At 38.6% G+C, this 18,961-nt stretch overlaps 4 protein-coding genes across 5 annotated transcripts; all 4 read right to left on the reverse strand.

Annotated features, from left to right (window-relative positions):
* Window positions 1-3,751: 3,751 nt before the first annotated feature.
* Window positions 3,752-4,371, reverse strand: LOC132783450 (heterogeneous nuclear ribonucleoprotein A1-like). Its single transcript, XM_060788605.1, has 2 exons — window positions 4,212-4,371; window positions 3,752-4,148 (listed from the first exon to the last, which is right to left on the reverse strand). Exons 1-2 carry the CDS (start codon window positions 4,221-4,223, stop codon window positions 3,885-3,887), a joined length of 276 nt encoding a protein of 91 aa, XP_060644588.1. The 5' UTR covers window positions 4,224-4,371; the 3' UTR covers window positions 3,752-3,884.
* A 269-nt stretch (window positions 4,372-4,640) lies between these two features.
* Window positions 4,641-10,304, reverse strand: LOC132783445 (protein phosphatase PHLPP-like protein). Of its 2 annotated transcripts, XM_060788600.1 has the most exons (5): window positions 9,758-10,304; window positions 9,182-9,607; window positions 8,955-9,108; window positions 6,489-7,927; window positions 4,641-5,825 (listed from the first exon to the last, which is right to left on the reverse strand). In XM_060788600.1, exons 2-5 carry the CDS (start codon window positions 9,488-9,490, stop codon window positions 4,746-4,748), a joined length of 2,982 nt encoding a protein of 993 aa, XP_060644583.1. In that variant the 5' UTR covers window positions 9,491-9,607; window positions 9,758-10,304; the 3' UTR covers window positions 4,641-4,745. The 2 variants fall into 2 exon arrangements, with proteins under 2 accessions (XP_060644583.1, XP_060644582.1); XM_060788599.1 differs by having other exon boundaries at window positions 9,182-10,304.
* Window positions 10,305-10,426: 122 nt separating this feature from the next.
* Window positions 10,427-15,150, reverse strand: LOC132783446 (probable serine/threonine-protein kinase yakA). The gene is made up of 3 exons (XM_060788601.1): window positions 13,704-15,150; window positions 13,164-13,616; window positions 10,427-13,095 (listed from the first exon to the last, which is right to left on the reverse strand). Exons 1-3 carry the CDS (start codon window positions 14,406-14,408, stop codon window positions 11,716-11,718), a joined length of 2,538 nt encoding a protein of 845 aa, XP_060644584.1. The 5' UTR covers window positions 14,409-15,150; the 3' UTR covers window positions 10,427-11,715.
* A 2,000-nt stretch (window positions 15,151-17,150) lies between these two features.
* LOC132783448 (probable 26S proteasome non-ATPase regulatory subunit 3) lies at window positions 17,151-18,887 on the reverse strand. The gene is made up of 2 exons (XM_060788603.1): window positions 18,624-18,887; window positions 17,151-18,562 (listed from the first exon to the last, which is right to left on the reverse strand). Exons 1-2 carry the CDS (start codon window positions 18,779-18,781, stop codon window positions 17,242-17,244), a joined length of 1,479 nt encoding a protein of 492 aa, XP_060644586.1. The 5' UTR covers window positions 18,782-18,887; the 3' UTR covers window positions 17,151-17,241.
* Window positions 18,888-18,961: the final 74 nt, after the last annotated feature.

Here is an 18,961-nt window from a genome sequence, read left to right on the forward strand (position 1 = left end):
GAGTGTTTTCGTGATGTCTGTTAAAGGGTAACAAATCGTCATTGAGGTTTTCTTTGGGAGTCGTCCGGCTGTCGAAATTGTTCAAAAGTTAATTTACTGTATTAAAAGTAGCCGTCCATTGATAGACATCAATGAGAGCCTTTCAAGTGTAAAATACGCGAAAAGGAAAATGAAAAGAGAATTATATTTGCCAGTTTCAAGCTTATTTCTAACTGATGGCCAACAAGTAAAATACAAATGTCCTAAATAATTAAAATTGCCACTACACCGCTTGACGTCGGATAACGGATGCTGCATCTCATATACTCCATCATTTGACTTTTTTGTCATACAATGGGCGAAATAGATTTCTGAGTCACTATTTTTTCCCATAATATTATTAACCAAATTGAAAGATTAGAGAAATAAGATGTGGCTTCTAAATATTGTTGGAAAATCTATTTAAAGTGACAAAAAAATTTACACTCATCTCATGCTCTAATAAACTTTGCTCATAAAATACTTCTAGCTAAAATGGATCATTGCAAATATATTTTTTTATAATAATACCTCAAACACGAATTTAATTTCTGTGTTACAAATATTCATATTATCCCATTGCACATCGGTTCTACAGTTGAACTGCTCAAAGTGATTAGAAAATCAAACGCAAATGTGTATCTCGCAAGTATCTCCTTCGCATCTCTTTCTTTCTCTCACTCTTTCTCTCTTTCAGACACCCACCAGTCCACTGATGTAGCTGCCATTTAGATGATTTTCTTTTCGCAACGAGGCGCTAAAACAACCGCAAGTAAATGAGTTCTGATATTGACATGAATTATGCGCATCAGTGACGCCAAAAATACGGGGCGTTAGTTTCTCCGGCAGCATTAGCACAGACATACACATTCACATACATAGACACTCGAACATAGGCATACGCATACATGCTTGTGTATGTATTTGTGCGCTTGTTAAATGAAGTTCTCAATTTTAATGGGCACTTTTGTGTCGCTGTCGACACTTGTTTGATGCATCAACAAATAATCAGATCAAATTCAATAATTTCACAATATTTAACGCTCTTTATCCAGATACTACAGTTTTGTTAGCATTTGGCAATAATCATAAAATAATTGTTACTATATAATTATGGCCATGATAATTACAGACCAAAATAATGTGGAAAACAGAATTTTTATAAATTTTGATATCCTATAGGTTATACAAATTTTTACGCATCCCCATGAAACAAGCACAACAAGCATTATATATAATATTATACATATACATATATATAAATAGTGTCAATCCATTCTTGATTCCATACATACTGAACGTTAATGATTTGGACAAAATATTTCCGTTCTTTATCTAGGTATTCTCTTAAATCATAAAACTAAATTTTAAAAATTATCTATATATAGGTAATTCTCTGACGGATGTCGCGTGCGACCATCTTTTCAGTGAACAAAAAAAAATATAACCTGAAACAATTTAAAAAATAAGAAAAGGTTTTTTTTATAGCTCTAGAAAAGTACTTTAATTAGAGCTAAGAAATGTTTTGGAATTTTCTTTCTGTTTTGTTTTCTGTTCTGATAATTGCAAAAATTAACAAATTTGTACGCAAAACCAAAAAAATAACGAATTTATATATTTTATCGTAAAACAGAACAAGTTCCTAAAATCAATCTTAGCTCTTAAAATAGTGCTGATCCAAAGATTTAAGAATAACCTTCACTTAGTTTTAAAATTGTTTTAGTTTATGTTTTTCTTTTAACCGTAATGGTGGACACACGCGACATTTACCCATATGTATAAAGCTATGTGTTCTAGATTTTATTAGGGGGTGGTCAAAAGAATTTAGTTACCCTTGTATAACTAAAACACTTTATTCTTCTATTGTTTGTGCACCAGGAACGTATTGAATCCGTTGAACTAAATTTGTTACATTTTGCTCTACGCGATTTAAATTGGAATGTTGATGTAATACTGCCATCGTAACATAGATTGGTTTTAGTTAACCTGCCTTTCCTTGCTAACCGTAGAAGAATGCTTATTCTTGCTAACCAATTATTTGTGTTGAACTGCCCACTCTTTATACAAATAATTAAAATATAATTTGGGTATTCATTTCGGGTGCTACGATACACGTCTTATACTTTTGATAGCCATCTATCGGATAATCGTAAAACTTAATTTTGGTCTATGTACTGCTTGTATAAAGCAGTTTCCACTGTCAAAGCCAAGCAGTTGTAAAATACCGGTTTCCGTTTTTGTAATGACTATTTAAGCAGTGCAGCGGTAATTCAAAAAAAATAATATTGATGTACAATTAGTATGTAAGAATATTCGAAGTACCCGATAGATAATTATGGTTTCCTACAGCGGTTAAAAAAAACTTCGTCTACATATATCTAAAAAATTTCCAATACCCATGGGTATTATATATTATAACTTTGTGACCCCGGAATATGTATGAAATAGACAGAAGGATGTTTGGTAAAAACAATAATTGTAGTCTTTATGATTCCTGAATATTCAGTTACGTTCAAATAAAAATTGTAAAGGCTATTTAAGAATAGTAGAGGGTAATGTGAAAGCTATTTTTTAATGAAATCCAATCGAGATTTTATCAATATGTGGCTCTAATTTAAGATATTCTAACATTGTGTGGTTTTAAATCGTTAAAGCCCATCATGATGAGTTCTTAATTCTCAAATCAAAATTTAACAAATAATCTAGATTCTTGAAATACAATAATAAAATCTTTATTTAAAACTGCAAAATTTAACCCAGAAGGCAAAATCTTAAATCAACAGCAAACGATTCACAAAAGCGTTCAACACCATTCGCTCTGCTAATATTTGGAATACTTTTTTTCAAAAAACAAAAAAACCAAAACTAATTGAAAGTCTGAGATTGAGATTTGTAATCTCAAAACAATGATTGCAGAACGATATCTGGCTTTAAGAATGTGTCAGTGTGGAATTCTTGTTTCAAGATTTTTGAGATCTTAAAGTTCCTAACTTGACATTTGCAATCTTCTTTTTATGCTGGCTATTTTACGAATTTCATACATTGTGAATTCTTTTTGAAATTAACCTGTTATTTTAGATAGCCACTCTTTAAAAAATGTTCAAAGATTAATAAAATGCAGTGCAACGCGTTGCAGATTAGTTTCAGACAAAGCACAAAAATGAAAAACCCAATGTCGGATGTTTCCAAAAGGATGGATAAAACCATTTTTAACCTCGATGATATAAAAAAGGGAGACGCTCCCGATTTTTTTTGGCCCCCAGTAGTAGATGACCTATACTGTGCACCAATACACAATTCGCTATTTTCTATTTTCTGATTTCAAGAAGTTAAAATTCAAATATCATTTATAATTATTTTGAAGTTTCTTAACTTCATGAGTAACGTATTAGAAACGACATATTTTACAAGTGCTAACCAACAACACACATTATTTTCGATATATCAATTGATTACTAGTTGATACCCAGAATCTTTAATTTTGTTACGCAGTAACAATTGAGTGCTATGCTGAGTGCTAAAATGTTTGAGCTTGTGATAAGCTCGAAAATATGTTTCTATTTGGTAAATTTGATAATTACAGACTTCGAAATTATTTGCTGCATTCTTTCTATCTAACAATATTTTCCCTTACGGGCAATTCTATCTACATCTTTATCATATAGAGACACCGTCTATTTTCACTGCAAAAAAAAAAATTGAGTTGCCAATTGATAATGGAAAAATTAATTCATTACTCTTTTGGCGCTTTGATAAGCAATTTTATAAAAACGTAGCATTATAACAGCATTCATTAAAATCGAATGTACAATTATGTCAGTCTCAGCATTCGTCCAGTTTACTTAGGCTTGGGATTCAACATGAAATTACCATCCTCCAAAGCCTCCCTGTTGTTGCTGTTGCTGATCAAAGCCACCTCCAAAGCCACCTCCAAAGCCTTCTTGTTGTTGCTGTTGCTGTTCAAAGCCACCTCCAAATCCACCTTCTTGTTGCTGCTGTTGCTGTTCAAAGCCACCTCCAAATCCACCGCCAAAGCCACCCTGCTGTTGTTGTTGTTGTTCACCACCAAATCCACCTCCCCACTGAGCCGATGCCACAGCGAACATGGCAATTGCGATTAAGATAACCGACTACAAATTAAAGAAAGTACAAAAGTTAATAACATAATAACAGATCCTACAATTTTAACATACCAGGAATTTCATGTTTAGTTTTTAATATTTAAGTTGTGTCAAACACAGAATCGTCTTTCCAACTGTGCTGCTTCTCACAGAGAGCCGTCTATTTATACGATTTTTGGGATCGTTATCAATTTCTCGGTGCAAACTGGTTCGATTCTGGCCTAGACACTTGACAGACATCTGGGCATCCCCGAACCCAAAAACTGAATAATTATGAGGCCAGATAAGTCTGACCGGTTTTCTATGGTTCTTTCCGATTTTCGATCAGTCGCCTACTGCGTGATTGAAAATATGTATTGACAAAAAAAGGGTCAAATTTAAATACGCAGATAGTTCAGAAAAGTTTCCATTTAGTTTCGAGTCCGAGGTTTATGCTCTTTATGCTGTGCACCCGTGAAGCACATAAAATAATATTTGAGAAAGAGATAACATTGGGTGCTGTTCTACTTAGGTATGTAATCTTACACAGAGTTTTATTCGATTCAAAACAATCTTGAAAATGAAGTACAGTAGTAAATAACAATGCCAAGATGTTTGTTTCTCAGCTTATAGCTCAGTGGTTGCCACACCCCAATACTTTCGCATACGACTTTCGTGTTCTGTGTAGACATCCTCATCGACATCTTCCTCATCCAACACGTCATGATTCCTCTCCTGGGGGACGGGAAAATCGTACTCAAAATTATAAGGCATGCGGCGCTGAAGGGAACCAAAGTAGGCCGCATGGGGTCCTCCGCCCAACTTGACAAAGGCATCACGAGCCTTGCCATCAATGAGATTGTATCCATAATTATGAGATTGTTGAAATGATCGCATACTGCCAAAGTGTTCAGTGGTCAACGGTTGTTTTGCCGGGTGCTGGTATGCGGCTATTGTCGCCGCCGACTGAGGCAGATGGGGCGTGCTGCTCGATATGAATTTGTTGGTCACATTCCGAATGAGATTTGACTTCAGATCATTGCAATCGGCAGCTGTGAGCTTAGCTGTTGTGGGCATTCGTTGTTTGGAGAATGATTTCGAGATAGTATTCAACTCCTTGTCAAAGAGCAGTTGAGTGTTCTGCTCAAGCATATACTCCCAGCACTTAAACTGCTCCTCCGACAACACAGATTCTGTTTCGTCTAGCATTTCCAATTGTTGCTCCTCCTGCATCACACGGGCATGCGCCAATATAAACTCATCTTTGGCCACAACGTGACCCGAACTGCCGCCAATGTCTTTGGCCAAAATATCGGGATTGCTTTGACCACTGGGCGAGTAGCGACCTGCCAGCAGTTCCTGATCCAATGTGCGATGGCGACACGCATTACTTCGATCACAACAGGTGCGCTTACTCACAGACAAGTTCTGAGACTGCGAAGCAATAATCGCTGGTTTTTTCCGCACACTCTGTTTGAGCTCGCGTATGAGATGATCCACATCGGTACTCAGGTGACAGAAGCGAACAACAATCAAGCTGAGATTCTTTGTCGCTCCAAAGCTCTGCGCTATCTCCAGCAACCGTTTAGCCGCAAGCAAGGCATTCTCTTCCTTGCGTATCTCCCTTGCGGCCCTGCCAATATCCATAACCGACCATAACTGGTCATTAGCCAGCACCAGGTACTGGTCATCGTTGCTCAAAGTTACCTGCAAGAAGCGATCAATAAAGAACAATACAAATATAGCTATATAACGTAAGATCTTCAAAAATATAACTGTTTTGCTTTATTTTACGCACACACATACATATGTACAAACATACGTATGTATGTACATACGTATGTTTGTGCGATTTTTCAACTCATTCGCGTAGGCTTTATTAATTTCGTGACTGCTAAAAAATTATTGTGCTGGACGGAAAAAATTATCGTTAGAGACTATATTATAGGGTATTTAATCTTCAACATACGAAAGAGTCATTTGGTTCCATAAATTTCCGGGTATGATGTTTACAGACATTCGAACACACATACATACATACATACATAGCTCGCACCCTGTTACTCGTATGTTTGTTAGTTCACAAGTTCTTAGAATTCTATAGTTTCTAGTTTTTCGAATGCATACATACATACATTTGTATGTGCCCCTCGATGACTTGACTTTAAATCTCTTAGAACTGAGCTGAAAATGAACCGCTACTCAGCCGCATAAAAGTTAATTAACGAATCATGTTTTGCATAGTCAAAACGAAAAGTCTTCATAGATTGTTTATCTAAAAAATCTATATCCATACTATTGACTGTTGTTTCAAATGCAAATGAAATAAACCCAAAAACACAATCACAAAAAAATATACAATAAACACACCTCTAATATTTCTGGATCGGGCAGAGAATGTCCGACGGCTTGTTTACGAGTGTTAACGCCAAGTTGGATTTCGGGTTGGGTTAGTCGCAGGTGCGTTGTACGACGAACGAGATATGCATCAAGGTATCCCATATTGGCCATTCGAAGGACAAAGCGCTTCGTCTTCAGAGCGTGCACCTTGGTCGGCAGCCGTACCAAGTGGAAGAGCGTGGCGCTGCGTAGATTGCCACTGCATTGGCGTTGCGCTGCCAACAAAGTGTATTTCATATAGTCGTTGTGGGATGTCTCATTTAGGGTTTGTTCCTGCTTCAACAGCTCTGGCACCAGCTGCGCCATTTGCTGGGCTATTCGGGCGTCTGCCTCAGACTCTGACTCGAACATACCGAACAGCGCCTGATCGAATCCATTCATGGGACTAGCGCGAAGCTGCGAAACCAGTAGACGCCGCAGATCACCTGGCGTTTCGGCAAATCCCAAGGACCAGGACTGCGTGTTGACTTTAGACGTGCGCTTCTCGTTTGACTCCGAGGGAAATACCTGGGTGTTGATGCTGGTGGGTAAGGCGGCACGATTATTACCAGACACATCAATCAGACTCCAGATGCGTTGGCTCTGCGTCTGACAGGCCTTCAACTGCTGCTCATCTACCTGCAGCTGCAAATTGCCTGATAAATCGAGGTACTTGAGAATTCGCACCGGTACCAAGGACAACAAATTGATGCGATCCAAATGGTTGTGTGCCAAATCCAAAATCTTTAGCTTCTTCAGCTTGGCCAGCTTCGGAGTGCTCAGCAATAGATTGTTGCAGCATCGCAGCACCCGCAATTGGCTTAGAGCTGACAATTGCTCTGGCAGTTGCTGCAGCATGTTACCTGACAATACCAACACCTCCAAGTCAGGCCAGTTGTGCACACAATCTGCTGGCAAAACTGCAATTCGATTATGGGCTAAGCGAAGAGTCTTGAGCCTGCCAGCATGCAAGAGGACATCAAATATATTGTCGTTCAGATGATTTGACGTCAGACAGAGTTCTTCAAGTGCTGCATTGTTGTTCTGCTCGTAACGCGGAAGCGACGTCAGTCTATTGCATGAGGCATTCAGCGAACTTAAGTGCGAGTGAGTTACGGCAAAGAAGTTCGCTGGCAAGCACTGCAGTTCATTGCTTTGTAGCTGTAGCTGCCTCACGCTGCAAAATGAATCCGGTAGATAGTTAAGTTCCTGTAATCTATTGTAAGCCAAATCCAATGTCTGTAGGCATTTGATTCGACAATTGCTTAGCAGTTCCGTGACGTTGTTCAAAAGATTGTGCGACGCGGAGAGTGTCACCAATGATACGCACTCTCCAATCCATTTTGGCAACTCACTTAAGTAATTGTGCGATAAGTCTATGTGCAGAAGCTTCAGGGGCACACTCTTCGATATGGGAACGCTCTGCAGACCTAAAAAAAGAACCCGAAAATAAGATTAAAATCGATCAGTTATGCACAAAAAAAAAACAACTCAGATTCAATTCAATTATAAGTTGCACAAATATCCCAATATGAGATCTTAATATACTAAACATAGAAATCTATACTTAATTTAATCGAGTTACACACAAGCGACAAGGGCACGCATAATTTATTTTTTAATATGTTTTTATTGAAAATGACAAATAAACGAGTTGCAAATGAGCAATAAGTAGATTAACGTTAAATTTCTTTGGGAATTGATTGTGGGATTACTTATAATAATTATACCCTGCCTGCAGGAAATATATGTAACAGACAGATGAAGTCATCTCCGATCCTATAAAGTATATACATATATTCTTGATCAGAGTCAAAAGCGTCAAAGAGTCGTGGTACATACAATCATAACTAATGATTTGTAGGAGTTATTTAAGAAATACTTTTGTATACTATGATCGGGTCTTAGATGCTTTGGCTGACAATTTGCTAATGCTTAGTACTGTATAGTATATTTATTATGTGGTACTATATCAATATATCAAAAATACCCTTCGTTATTTTTTAGTATTTTGTGGTATTTTAGTTTGGTATATTTTGAGAATAGTAATGCTCTTATCCAAAATTCGTAGCTGATTTCTCTCAGTTGAGCAAACTCTATTGTAGCTTTCTAACTTGTTTTCACATGATTTATTCCTAGTTTGAGCACATTTTAAAAATAAATAGCGAAACCAAGTCACTAGCATTTAAATATAAATTGTAATTCTAGAAAACTAGTTAATACAATTTTGGCAAACACACAGAGTGAAAGAAAGTCAATACAAAGTCAATTGTATACACTAAGTAGCGTCACATAGAGGACATAAGCACTATATTATATAAGCGATCCAACTCATTGTATATATAATAAGAAATGTATACTTTTAGGATGGTTTCAAAAATAGACTTAGTGCACTAAAGGGATACATTCACCACATTATCTCCAGTAGATTGAGCTTGATAACTTTCGATTACGTACAGTTATGATCCGCAATGAGAGTTTGTAAGTTGCTTCCATTGAAAATGAGTTCAATTAACTTGTTGTAACTGCATTTTAATGTCTCCAGCTGGGCAAGAGAACTCAAATCCAAGACTTCCATTTCGTTCTCGCATACCTCCAACTGGGTCAAATACTAAAATATCAAATATAGAATGCATTGATTATTTTCAGTTTATAATGCCACATAATAATCCTCGTTAACTCACATTGTAATTGCCAATCAAAATACTGCCACAGAGTTGATTGCCCTTCAGGCTGAGCTTCTTCAGTGGAAGACAGTCATTTGAAGAACCCTCCGATATTTGACCAATGATGGTCTCCCTTTTGAGATCCAGTGCACTAGACACTTCGGAGTTGTTGTCGCCGTCTTTGTTACTATTAATGCCACTGCTGCTGCTGTTTTTGGTTTTGTTATTGTTGTTGTTGGTGGTGATGTTGTTCTCGTTACCATTGCTGGCACTGAGTTTTAACTTGGCTTTGTTTACCTCGGTCGATTTCTTTACGGCCTTAAGCATTGTTTACACACGTTTTCCTTTTTCTCTAACTCACGACGAACGGCGTAGGTGGAGAGGTTGATGTCCAAACGGCAACAACTTACCACACTGCATGCATGAACAAGCACGTTTAACTTACTGCATACAGAAAGAAAAATTATGAAAAAATGAATGTTGAAGAAGCAAACAATATACTTTTGAAACGTTGAAACTATCTTTAAGAATCCACGACACTACAACTATTATCCGATTTGATATATACGATGCTTATAAACATCGGATTTTAACCTTATAGAGTTTTGTGATAATTAAAAAAATGTGTGTTGTACTATCTCTTAGAGCTTCTTCTTTAACGACAACAATACCGGATCCAGGTCTACGCTCAACTGAAGAGCGTTTGCCGTTACGACAAGCAGCAGTTGCCACGCTTGAGAGAACGCCACGGTTGCTCCCTCTATACAGTTGTGGCTGTGCTCGTTGCAATAGGTCTGAAGTAGTCTCCGATTTGTACACATATATATGTACATAAGTAAACTATATGCCACACATACAACATATCGAGATCTCTGGCGCAACCATTATTTCTTTGCCTCTTGGATAAAAGCTACAGTGCTACAGTAAAGAAAGATACGATACATAAGTATATGTATCTACTATACATATGTACTGCTTACTTAAGATCACAATTGAAATTTACATACATTGTACACAATAGATCCTTGTGCATTATTGAGATTATAAAACGATTATAAAACAAGTTAAACTACTGACAGGCTTTACTGTATCTGAAAAGTAATTGAAGTTGATGGTTTCGTTCAGCTCACCATCCGTTCCACAACCAACTTAAATGGTCTCTCATGAGCTCGTGACCAATACTGCACACATATCATATGCCAACATTGTGGTACTTTTTTTTTCTTGCAATAATAAGAAAAACATGTTAAATTGTAGCTTTGTGTTTTTTTGTACACGAATTTAAGAAACAATTTGTTTTTATTTTCACTGAAATATAATAATCGTTTTGTTATGCACTAACGAAGTAGTAGCAACTCTTGAATTATGTTTTTATTTCATTTTCACAATCAATATTATTTATCAGATTACTTGCTTTTATATTTTTTTATTTCCGTTTTTTTTTTTTGTTTATCTGTTCTTGTTTCACTTTCATAAAAAAGGTAACAACGTTTTTACACAAGTAACCGAAACAAGCAATTAGATTATAATTGTGGGCGTGATATTTGCCATAAATCTCAACCTGGACAATATCGATTATCGTTATGTATACGTATGATTTATGCATTAAATTTATGGTCAAATAGTTGAGATAATATAAAAAAAATAGGGGAAAATAATGCCTGCCATATTCAAATAGATAGATACTATAATACAATGTAAAAACCGATGCTAAATTCTTTTTCGATCAAACAAGGCGCAGAAAATAAATAATTACTAGCAAGAAAAAATTAATGTATAATTATATTAATAGATAACGTTAACTAATCACACACAATCTAACACTTTATGTGTGTGTGTGTTTATGTATTTGTGTTGGTGTGCTGTGCGCACATTTGTTTATACAGTTTTTGAAAGGTATTTGCTAACATTTTAATGTAATCTACTTTATATATTTTTTTCTTTTTTCCTTTTTTGTTAAATTTAGTTTTTTCCTTTTTCTTAAAATTATAGTTTTAGTACATTATGCACGCAATTTGAATAGATTTGATAGCTATTTGAATTGCGTGGAGTCCTCTGCATTAGTTGCTATACAAATGTCATTATTAATCTTTTTGATAGTTGCTACACTTCGTATATTTTCCTCCTCTAGCCTACTAAGTATTCTTCGTGAATTCTAAATCAATCGCTTCAATACTAAGCATTCTATTGCTCATTTTTTGCATGTCCACTTAATGGTAAGTATTCATATTTAGGGAAGGGGAGATGCATTTTGTATATATATTTATATATACATATATAATTTCCCCTGTGGTATGCAAGGTTGTAAGTTTCTATTTTATGGGCGACATACTGTGGCGATCGCAATTTAAAAATGGCTTAAACAATAAAGAGAAGTGGCTAAGGCGTGAAATTTGATTTCCGCGTTTTTTACATTCATAATAAATGTTGAAATTGTGTTAATAGTTAAGAATTACAATAAGTATTAATTATAAATCGAAATGTGTATATGTATTTATATATACATCCACATGTATGTATATATATTCTGTTGTTATATGCATATGCACCGTCTATTTGCCAATACCTGATACCACCGTTGCCGACGACGGCGTTGGCGTTGTCCCTGTGACGCTTTTCAGAATGTTGCCGGGCGCTTCCTTGTGTTCTATGGAAGTGTCAGGGATGCCGCCACCGCTGGGATTCGTTGACGTGCTGTAGTCCAGTTTGTAAGTGGCACTGCGTGTCACATCTTCCATGGAGGCCTCCTGGCAATCACGTCCACTATGTGTCTGCGAGCCACAATTATAGCAAGAAATGACCTTCTGGGTGATGCCGCTGCTAACACCAGTTATAGGACAAACATTCATTGTTGTATACGGTGTCGTTGGCACAGTTGCGGCCAACAATTGTTGCTGCTGTTGTTGATGTTGGGACGTGGGTGTTTGTGTTTGCACTGTAACGGCATTCGTACTCACAACTGCAACTGTGGCAGCTGAGTTGCGCATTTGTCCACCCGCCAAGGCGGTAGGCGCACCAGCGGTCGCAGCTGTTACGGGTACTGGCGAAAAGGCCAATCCGGTATGGTACGCCGGATAGAGCAGTTCACCATTATGCGGTGGCGCCAGTGGAAAACGAAATGGATGGTGTAACGCTTGCGGGGGAGGCGCATTATGTGCCTGAATTAAAGTCTGTGGTGGACCACGTGGGCTTGCCGTATGATATGGATATGTGGCTGTATTGTACGCTGTGGCTGTTGGCTGTGGTTGTTGTTGGGGCTGTAGTATCACCGTTGTTGTTGGTGTACTCACTGCTGATGGACTTATGAGCAGTGCTTGTTGCTGCTGCTGCTGTTGTTGTTGTTGTTGTAAACTCTGAGCATCGCTGGGATTGCTCGTCGTGTAGATTTGCTGGTAGCTCTTTTCCACTCCATTGCGTCCATTTAAACGCTGCTGTAGATTCATCTGCTGTTGTTGCTTATAGCTCAGATGGTGTTGTTTCTGTTGTTGTTGGTGTTGTTGCTGCTGCTGCGGCTGAGGCTGCTGATAACCAGGCACAAGGGGCATGCCTGTACCTACCGTACAATGCATCGCGAGCGGCGTTGGCGTTTCCGGTGGCGATATCTCACCACACGATCCATTCGAGCTGCCCGATTCACTACCAGTTGTTGCAGCGCTTTTACTAGAATTTATGCTCCTCATTGAGCCGCTGCCATCATCATTAATATGCATGTTATGCATGGTGTAGACAATCGTGCTGGGTTTAATGTAGTTATTCATCTGATAGTGCTGCTGCTGTTGCTGCTGCGACTGTTGACTGACCGGCGACTGTTGCTGGTGAGGTGACATATAAGCATTAGCATTAATACGCTGATGCACCGCTCTCGGAAAACTGTTGCGTATAATACTGGGCAGGCTTGCTCCTGTAGAGGTGCTGCCACTTTCGCTGATACTCTGCAAGTTTACAAAGAGAACAAAAACAATATAAAATACAGAGGGACACGAAATCAATCCAATTTTACCTCATCCATGTGCTTGCCATGCTGTGCAGACATGTTTGGGTCTCCACTGCCAATGGATGAGGATGATGATGGAGGTGGTGGCGTTGTTTCCACCGACGGTCGACGTACATTTTTAACACCGCCTGTTATGCGCTGCGACAAACTTCGCAGTTGCTGCTGCTGTTGTTGCTGTAATGGCGCACTGCCGACACGCTCACGCTGTGGACTTGTGGTGCGACTGCTCGATGGAGATGACTGCTGACTACTCAACATGGGCGAGCTGGCTTGTGGAGGCGGCGGCACCTGATGGTCCATGCTGCTCTGTTGTCCATGCTGCGGTGGCGGCGGCGCCGCATACATGCTGCGCATAGACCAAGCGCCCGCTGCCGCAGCTATGGCATTTGAGTCCGCTGGAATGGTGATGTTGGATGGCATCAAATGTGACATGCCATCGACTTCATTGCTAGGCATAAGCTGAAGAAAAATAATACAATATGCGTAAGGGAATTGAATTGTTGGTGACCTTGATAGTAGTTGGGGAAATACCCAAGTAGCGCTTACCTTGGGCCAATGTTGTGAAAATATCATTGGAGTTGTTCCTTGCGGCGTCTGCAACATTTGCACCATCTGTGGATGATACGACGGCTGTGGTTGCGATTGTCCCGGTTGCTGTTGCTGCTGATGCAGCACAAGTTGCGGATGCTGCTGCTGTTGGAGTTGCGGTGGCTGCTGCTGTTGCTGCTGAGGCGGACTCTCAGTTTGCGTTGTTTCGTCCGTGACACGTTTCACCTCCTTGATCTTAGCCAAAATCTCACCACATTTGGTATGCTGATGGTACGAGAATACCGGATGTCTGGCGGCCATTGTGTAGACGAGCAATAGCTCCAGCAACGTATCCTGATCGCTCATGCTCGCAAAATCTCTTTCGCCCCAGCACTCGAGGGTGCGAAATATTTCGGTAACACAGCTGCGATTACAGGCGCGTATCATGGCTAAATACAAAGCCATCTTTCGTCGAATCTTGATGTCAGTTGGCTCACCCTTCTGACAGTTGTGCATATCGGTGGCCAGATCCTGTGGGTTGTTCGCACGTAACTCCATGCTGCGAAACTCGGGCGAATCTCGGCGCCCGAGCTCCTCCAGGCAGGTGCCCAGAAAGCGTAGCTCAAAGGGCAGGCACGCTTCGAGCAGTGAACACATGGTATCGATGCGTTTGTAGCTCTCCAGAGTCTTAAACCACTGCAGCACGTCTTTTGGACAAATCATTTCCAATCTTGTTGCGGCTTGCACGCATCTACTGCTAAGTCTACCCAAAGGATTTCTATGTATGTGTGTTTGTTTATTTGTGTTTGTGTATGCGTATGTGTTTGTAGAGTGGCTGCTGCTCTAGTTACGTCTGGTGGGTGCAAAAACCGCAACAACAACAATAATAAAGAAAAATATAGCTAATATGTCGAATTCTTTAGAGCAGCAGCTGCTGATATTCAACTTGCCCTCTCAATCACTCACTCCTTTAAGCTCGTCGCTAAGCAAGCGGCAGCTAATTAACTTTTACGCACGTTTTATTTTGTTCTAACTTTTTGTGTGTGTTGTTTCTCTTCTTTTCGCTTCTGCTTCTTCTTCTTCGTATGCTTCACAAAGACTGCTGCTGCCCACAACTAGTTGTTGTTGTTTTTATTGTTCTTGTTGTTGCTTGTCGCATACATTTGCGGGCGCTGCTGCTGCACCAATGTGGCCAGAGAGACTCCAAATACAATCTACTCGCTACTCGTCGCTGCCACAGAATGCTGCGACTGCTGCTATTTCTTTTGCATGTATTTTTTCCGACTATAAATAACGCACGAACACTTTTTAATTATTTGGCTCTGAGCACATAATTGAACTCATTCTTTTGTAATTACATTTGCGCACTTTACATCATTTCAATTCCGCCTGAGTATTCACAAAATTTTCTTCGCTGCTCCAAGCAAAAATAATGCAACCAACTGATAGGGTTGATGACAGACAAAGTAGAGATGGTGGCGAAACATCGATGGAAAAATCGATAAGCCGATGTTTTTTTTTAATTTTATCAAAATATCGATTTTCATTGAAAATATCAATGCTTATACCTTTAAATAATATTTCAAATTAATTTCGTTATTTTCTATATTGCTAATTTTTCTTGTTTAGAACACAGTTTTAACACTGCTTAAAGCAGCTCCACTTTTTAAACAGCAAATACCGGAGAATATTCGATAATCGTCCTTCAGCTTTTCAGATCCCCGGTAATAAACAGATCTCAATGGAAAATTAGAGATCAAAGAAGAAGTAGCAGCTTTTTTCCATTCAAATAGACTTAAAGCAAAGATGAGAAAATGTCAGCATATTCAAGTTCCCAAAAAAATACCACAAAACACTTTTAGTATTTTATAAAAATAATTATATACCAACGAGCAATTCTACTCTCAAAAGAAAGCGATTCCGCGATAGATCCCAAACAAAACATTTTACCCTGTTAATACTAGCATTATCACTTAAAATTTTTGAAAAATTAAACCTTCTGGTGCACTTTTCCCTAAAACGGCTGATGAAGCCGCATCTTCAATGATGTGATTGATTCTAAAAGTGCGGCCGTATTGTGCATAATATTTTAGTACATTTATCGAAAAAGTTTAATATCGAAGGAAATCTGATGATTATTCTACTTACCAATTCTGGCGGTTTAATATTATTTGGAATTGCTCACCAACTCGTTAAAAATTATATATTTTGAAAAAAGGAAATAGACAGAGACAAAAAATCGAGTTTATTATTTATTTAATATTATACAAAACGGCAATAAGTAAATACAATAATTGAATAATAAATTTAATTTGTTTCTACTTCCTTTGAAAATTTTCTTTTTCCAGACTGAATTTGTTTACTTTTACAGACTAAACAGCTGTACGAACGATGCGACGTTGGTGTAAATAATTGCATCATATACTCTATTCAGACCTTGTGCATCTGCTTCAATGATGCAGTTCTATGATGCAAGTGTTTACACCAAAACTGCATCACGCGAACTGCTATTTAAGGGTGAAAAAGTAAAAACCCGAGGCAGGAAGAAAAATAATATAAAAGGCAATACAAAATCATCCGAAAATAAGCTATTTTATAAATTATGCGATGCTGAGGACATTCAAAAATTATATGTTTATATAAACGATATTTTTTATTCACCAATTGATTTTACATCATAATAAGCAACTCGCCTTACAACGATCATATTTCAATATGATTGTTGTTCAATTCATCATATTGGCGATTATCTTTAAACATTTTCTTATGGCTCTGTCTATTTTCTTTAATTTTTTCGACTTCCGCACTTTTTTCGATAAGAATACGTTAATATGTCGACAACACTTATTATTTTTGCACACAGATCAAGTCTGCTTCAAATTCTTGCTACGCCCACTTCCGCCCCCACAAATCGATAATAACTATAGCGTTTATGATTTCTCAACATTTGTTACGATCGGAAAAATGTTGTCCAAGTTATTTAAGAAATACTTTTATATGACATATAACGCCTTCTGCAAACGGGTCTTAGTTGCTTTGGCTAAGAATAAAATAGTTTACTCTTCTGCAAAACGATGATGAGGGAAATAATAGAAACCAACGAAATTGTTTAATCAATCAAAATGAGAGCGAAGTTATCAACAGTTATAAACAAATAAAGTGACAAAAAACGGAGGTGACTAAAGGATCTTAGCCACTTTAGTCATTTGTTTAATCGATTAACCACTTTTGTATTAAATACATTTTTTTTGTAAATACTAAAGTGTTAATGTTAAAGAATTAATGTATGTATTTTTCCCACTCGCCCTGAAGGTTTTAGGAGATTCCATTATGAGATATTCCATTATCAATTGCCCAACGCAAATGGGTTATGGATTCGAATGAAGCTCAGTTAATTTATTGAATTATTTTATTCCCCCAATGTGTTTAGGATACATCAACTGTAAAATACTAAATATAGAACTCTTTAGTAATGAAAATTAATTTTATTATTAAATCAGCGACACATTTATGAATTAGTAATGTATAATTTGCAATTCCAGAATACACAATACTTTTAGAAACCATCCTCGTCATCCTCGGCCATTTCCTTGGCTAGCTCCAAGTCCTGTTGCTCTCGCTCGCGTCGTTCCTCTGCACTTTCTAAATCTTTTCCGTACGACTTGGGAGGATAGCGCATAGCCTTAACGCTCTGATTATGCAGATTCAGGCAAAATGAGATGCGTTCATGAAAAGCCAACTGAGGTTCGCGAGTACTATAAATATCGGTGCTCTCTTTGCTGCGCATATAGTTCTGAGCCGGATCCAGAGTCGCCTCAATCACACCATCACGAATGGCCTTTGATACAATAAACTCTGCATCCTCTGCCGAGTCGAGCATTAAACGCTTCGCAATGTCCTTTGGCGAAATACGCGAATACGACAGTCCAATCGAGCGTATGGCGGTCTTAATAACATTGTGACGCAAACGTATGATCAAGGTGAAGGTGTGATCCATTTGGAACTTGGGTCCAAACTGCGACACAACATCACCGAATCGCTTCAAGTTACCCAAGCGCACAGCCTGTGTTAGTTGGAAGTATGGTGCCAAGGATTGACGAAGTCCAGACTGCCGGAATACAACACGTTCCGGAATGTTGCCCAGCAACAGTTCCACAACAATGATTAACTTCTGCACTGTCTGGCGAAAACCAATAGCTGCATGTTGCGGCGACTTGCGCAGGGCCTGCACCAGATGCTTATGTGCATCACTGTACTCCAGCTTGGCCGCCTTTATGCGACCTAAATAGTATAGGAAACGCGCCCATTCATTGTTACTGGCTGACTCCGGGTACACTGACTTTTTTACCAACTTATCCGCTTGATCGTAGAGGGCATAGTGCAAGTAATTGCGAAGCAGACAGTTCAATAGCACAGCCTGACCTTCGAAGTCATTGCGTAGAGTTGCGGTGCGTAAACGAGCGTGGAGAAAGGCGCGGATGCCTTCCAGAGCGTTGTTGAGCTCTGCTACACGTGAATAGTAGAAATACGACTTGGCCCCTATCAGATCCAGAGTGCGACGATTCTGTACGGATATTTTGGACATCAATGCGTCGGCGCAAGTTCCAGCACGCTTTAAATCACTGGCATCGATTAGTTTGACCAGCAATAACAAATAAAAGTAGGCATCCACCTCGGCAATTGGTGCCTTAGTTGCTACTTGCTTCTTGACCACATCGGGCAATTCGCTGGCGTCCTTTTCAAGCTCGGGTGTCAGCGCCAAAACAGCCTCACGATCGGCACCAACTGGATAAATACTTTGTGCCAGGTTGCGGAACACGACGCTGTTTAGTTTGCGTCGTGTGTTGGGCAAATTACGCAGCACACGCAAAATAAAACTGCGAAGATATACTTTGCATATAGATTTTTGCTGAATAATCAACAACGTGAAAAACTTACCGCGACTCCTTCGAAGCGACTGACTTTTCTATCTGACGAATTTGCTCGCGGATTTCCTGGACCGTGGCAAGATCTTGATTTTTTTTTTCATCTGCTAAAGTCTCGGCTGTGGGATCCACCTCCATGTCGAGGTCATGTGTCTCTTGCGTTTTTGTCATTTCAAGTACTTTTAATTTCTGATTTTATTTATATTTTATGTACGATTCTCTCCTTTGCATTAAATTTGCCGAGTAATGCAAAGCCAACCAGTGTGGCCAAAGAATTATGTTATGACAACATACTAAAGTTGGCTCGATACTCATTTTGACAGACCATTCACGTGATACCGCAAGTATTTT

This window comes from Drosophila nasuta, chromosome 2L (genome assembly GCF_023558535.2).
Source record: "Drosophila nasuta strain 15112-1781.00 chromosome 2L, ASM2355853v1, whole genome shotgun sequence".
NCBI classification, from domain to species: Eukaryota; Metazoa; Arthropoda; class Insecta; order Diptera; family Drosophilidae; genus Drosophila; species Drosophila nasuta.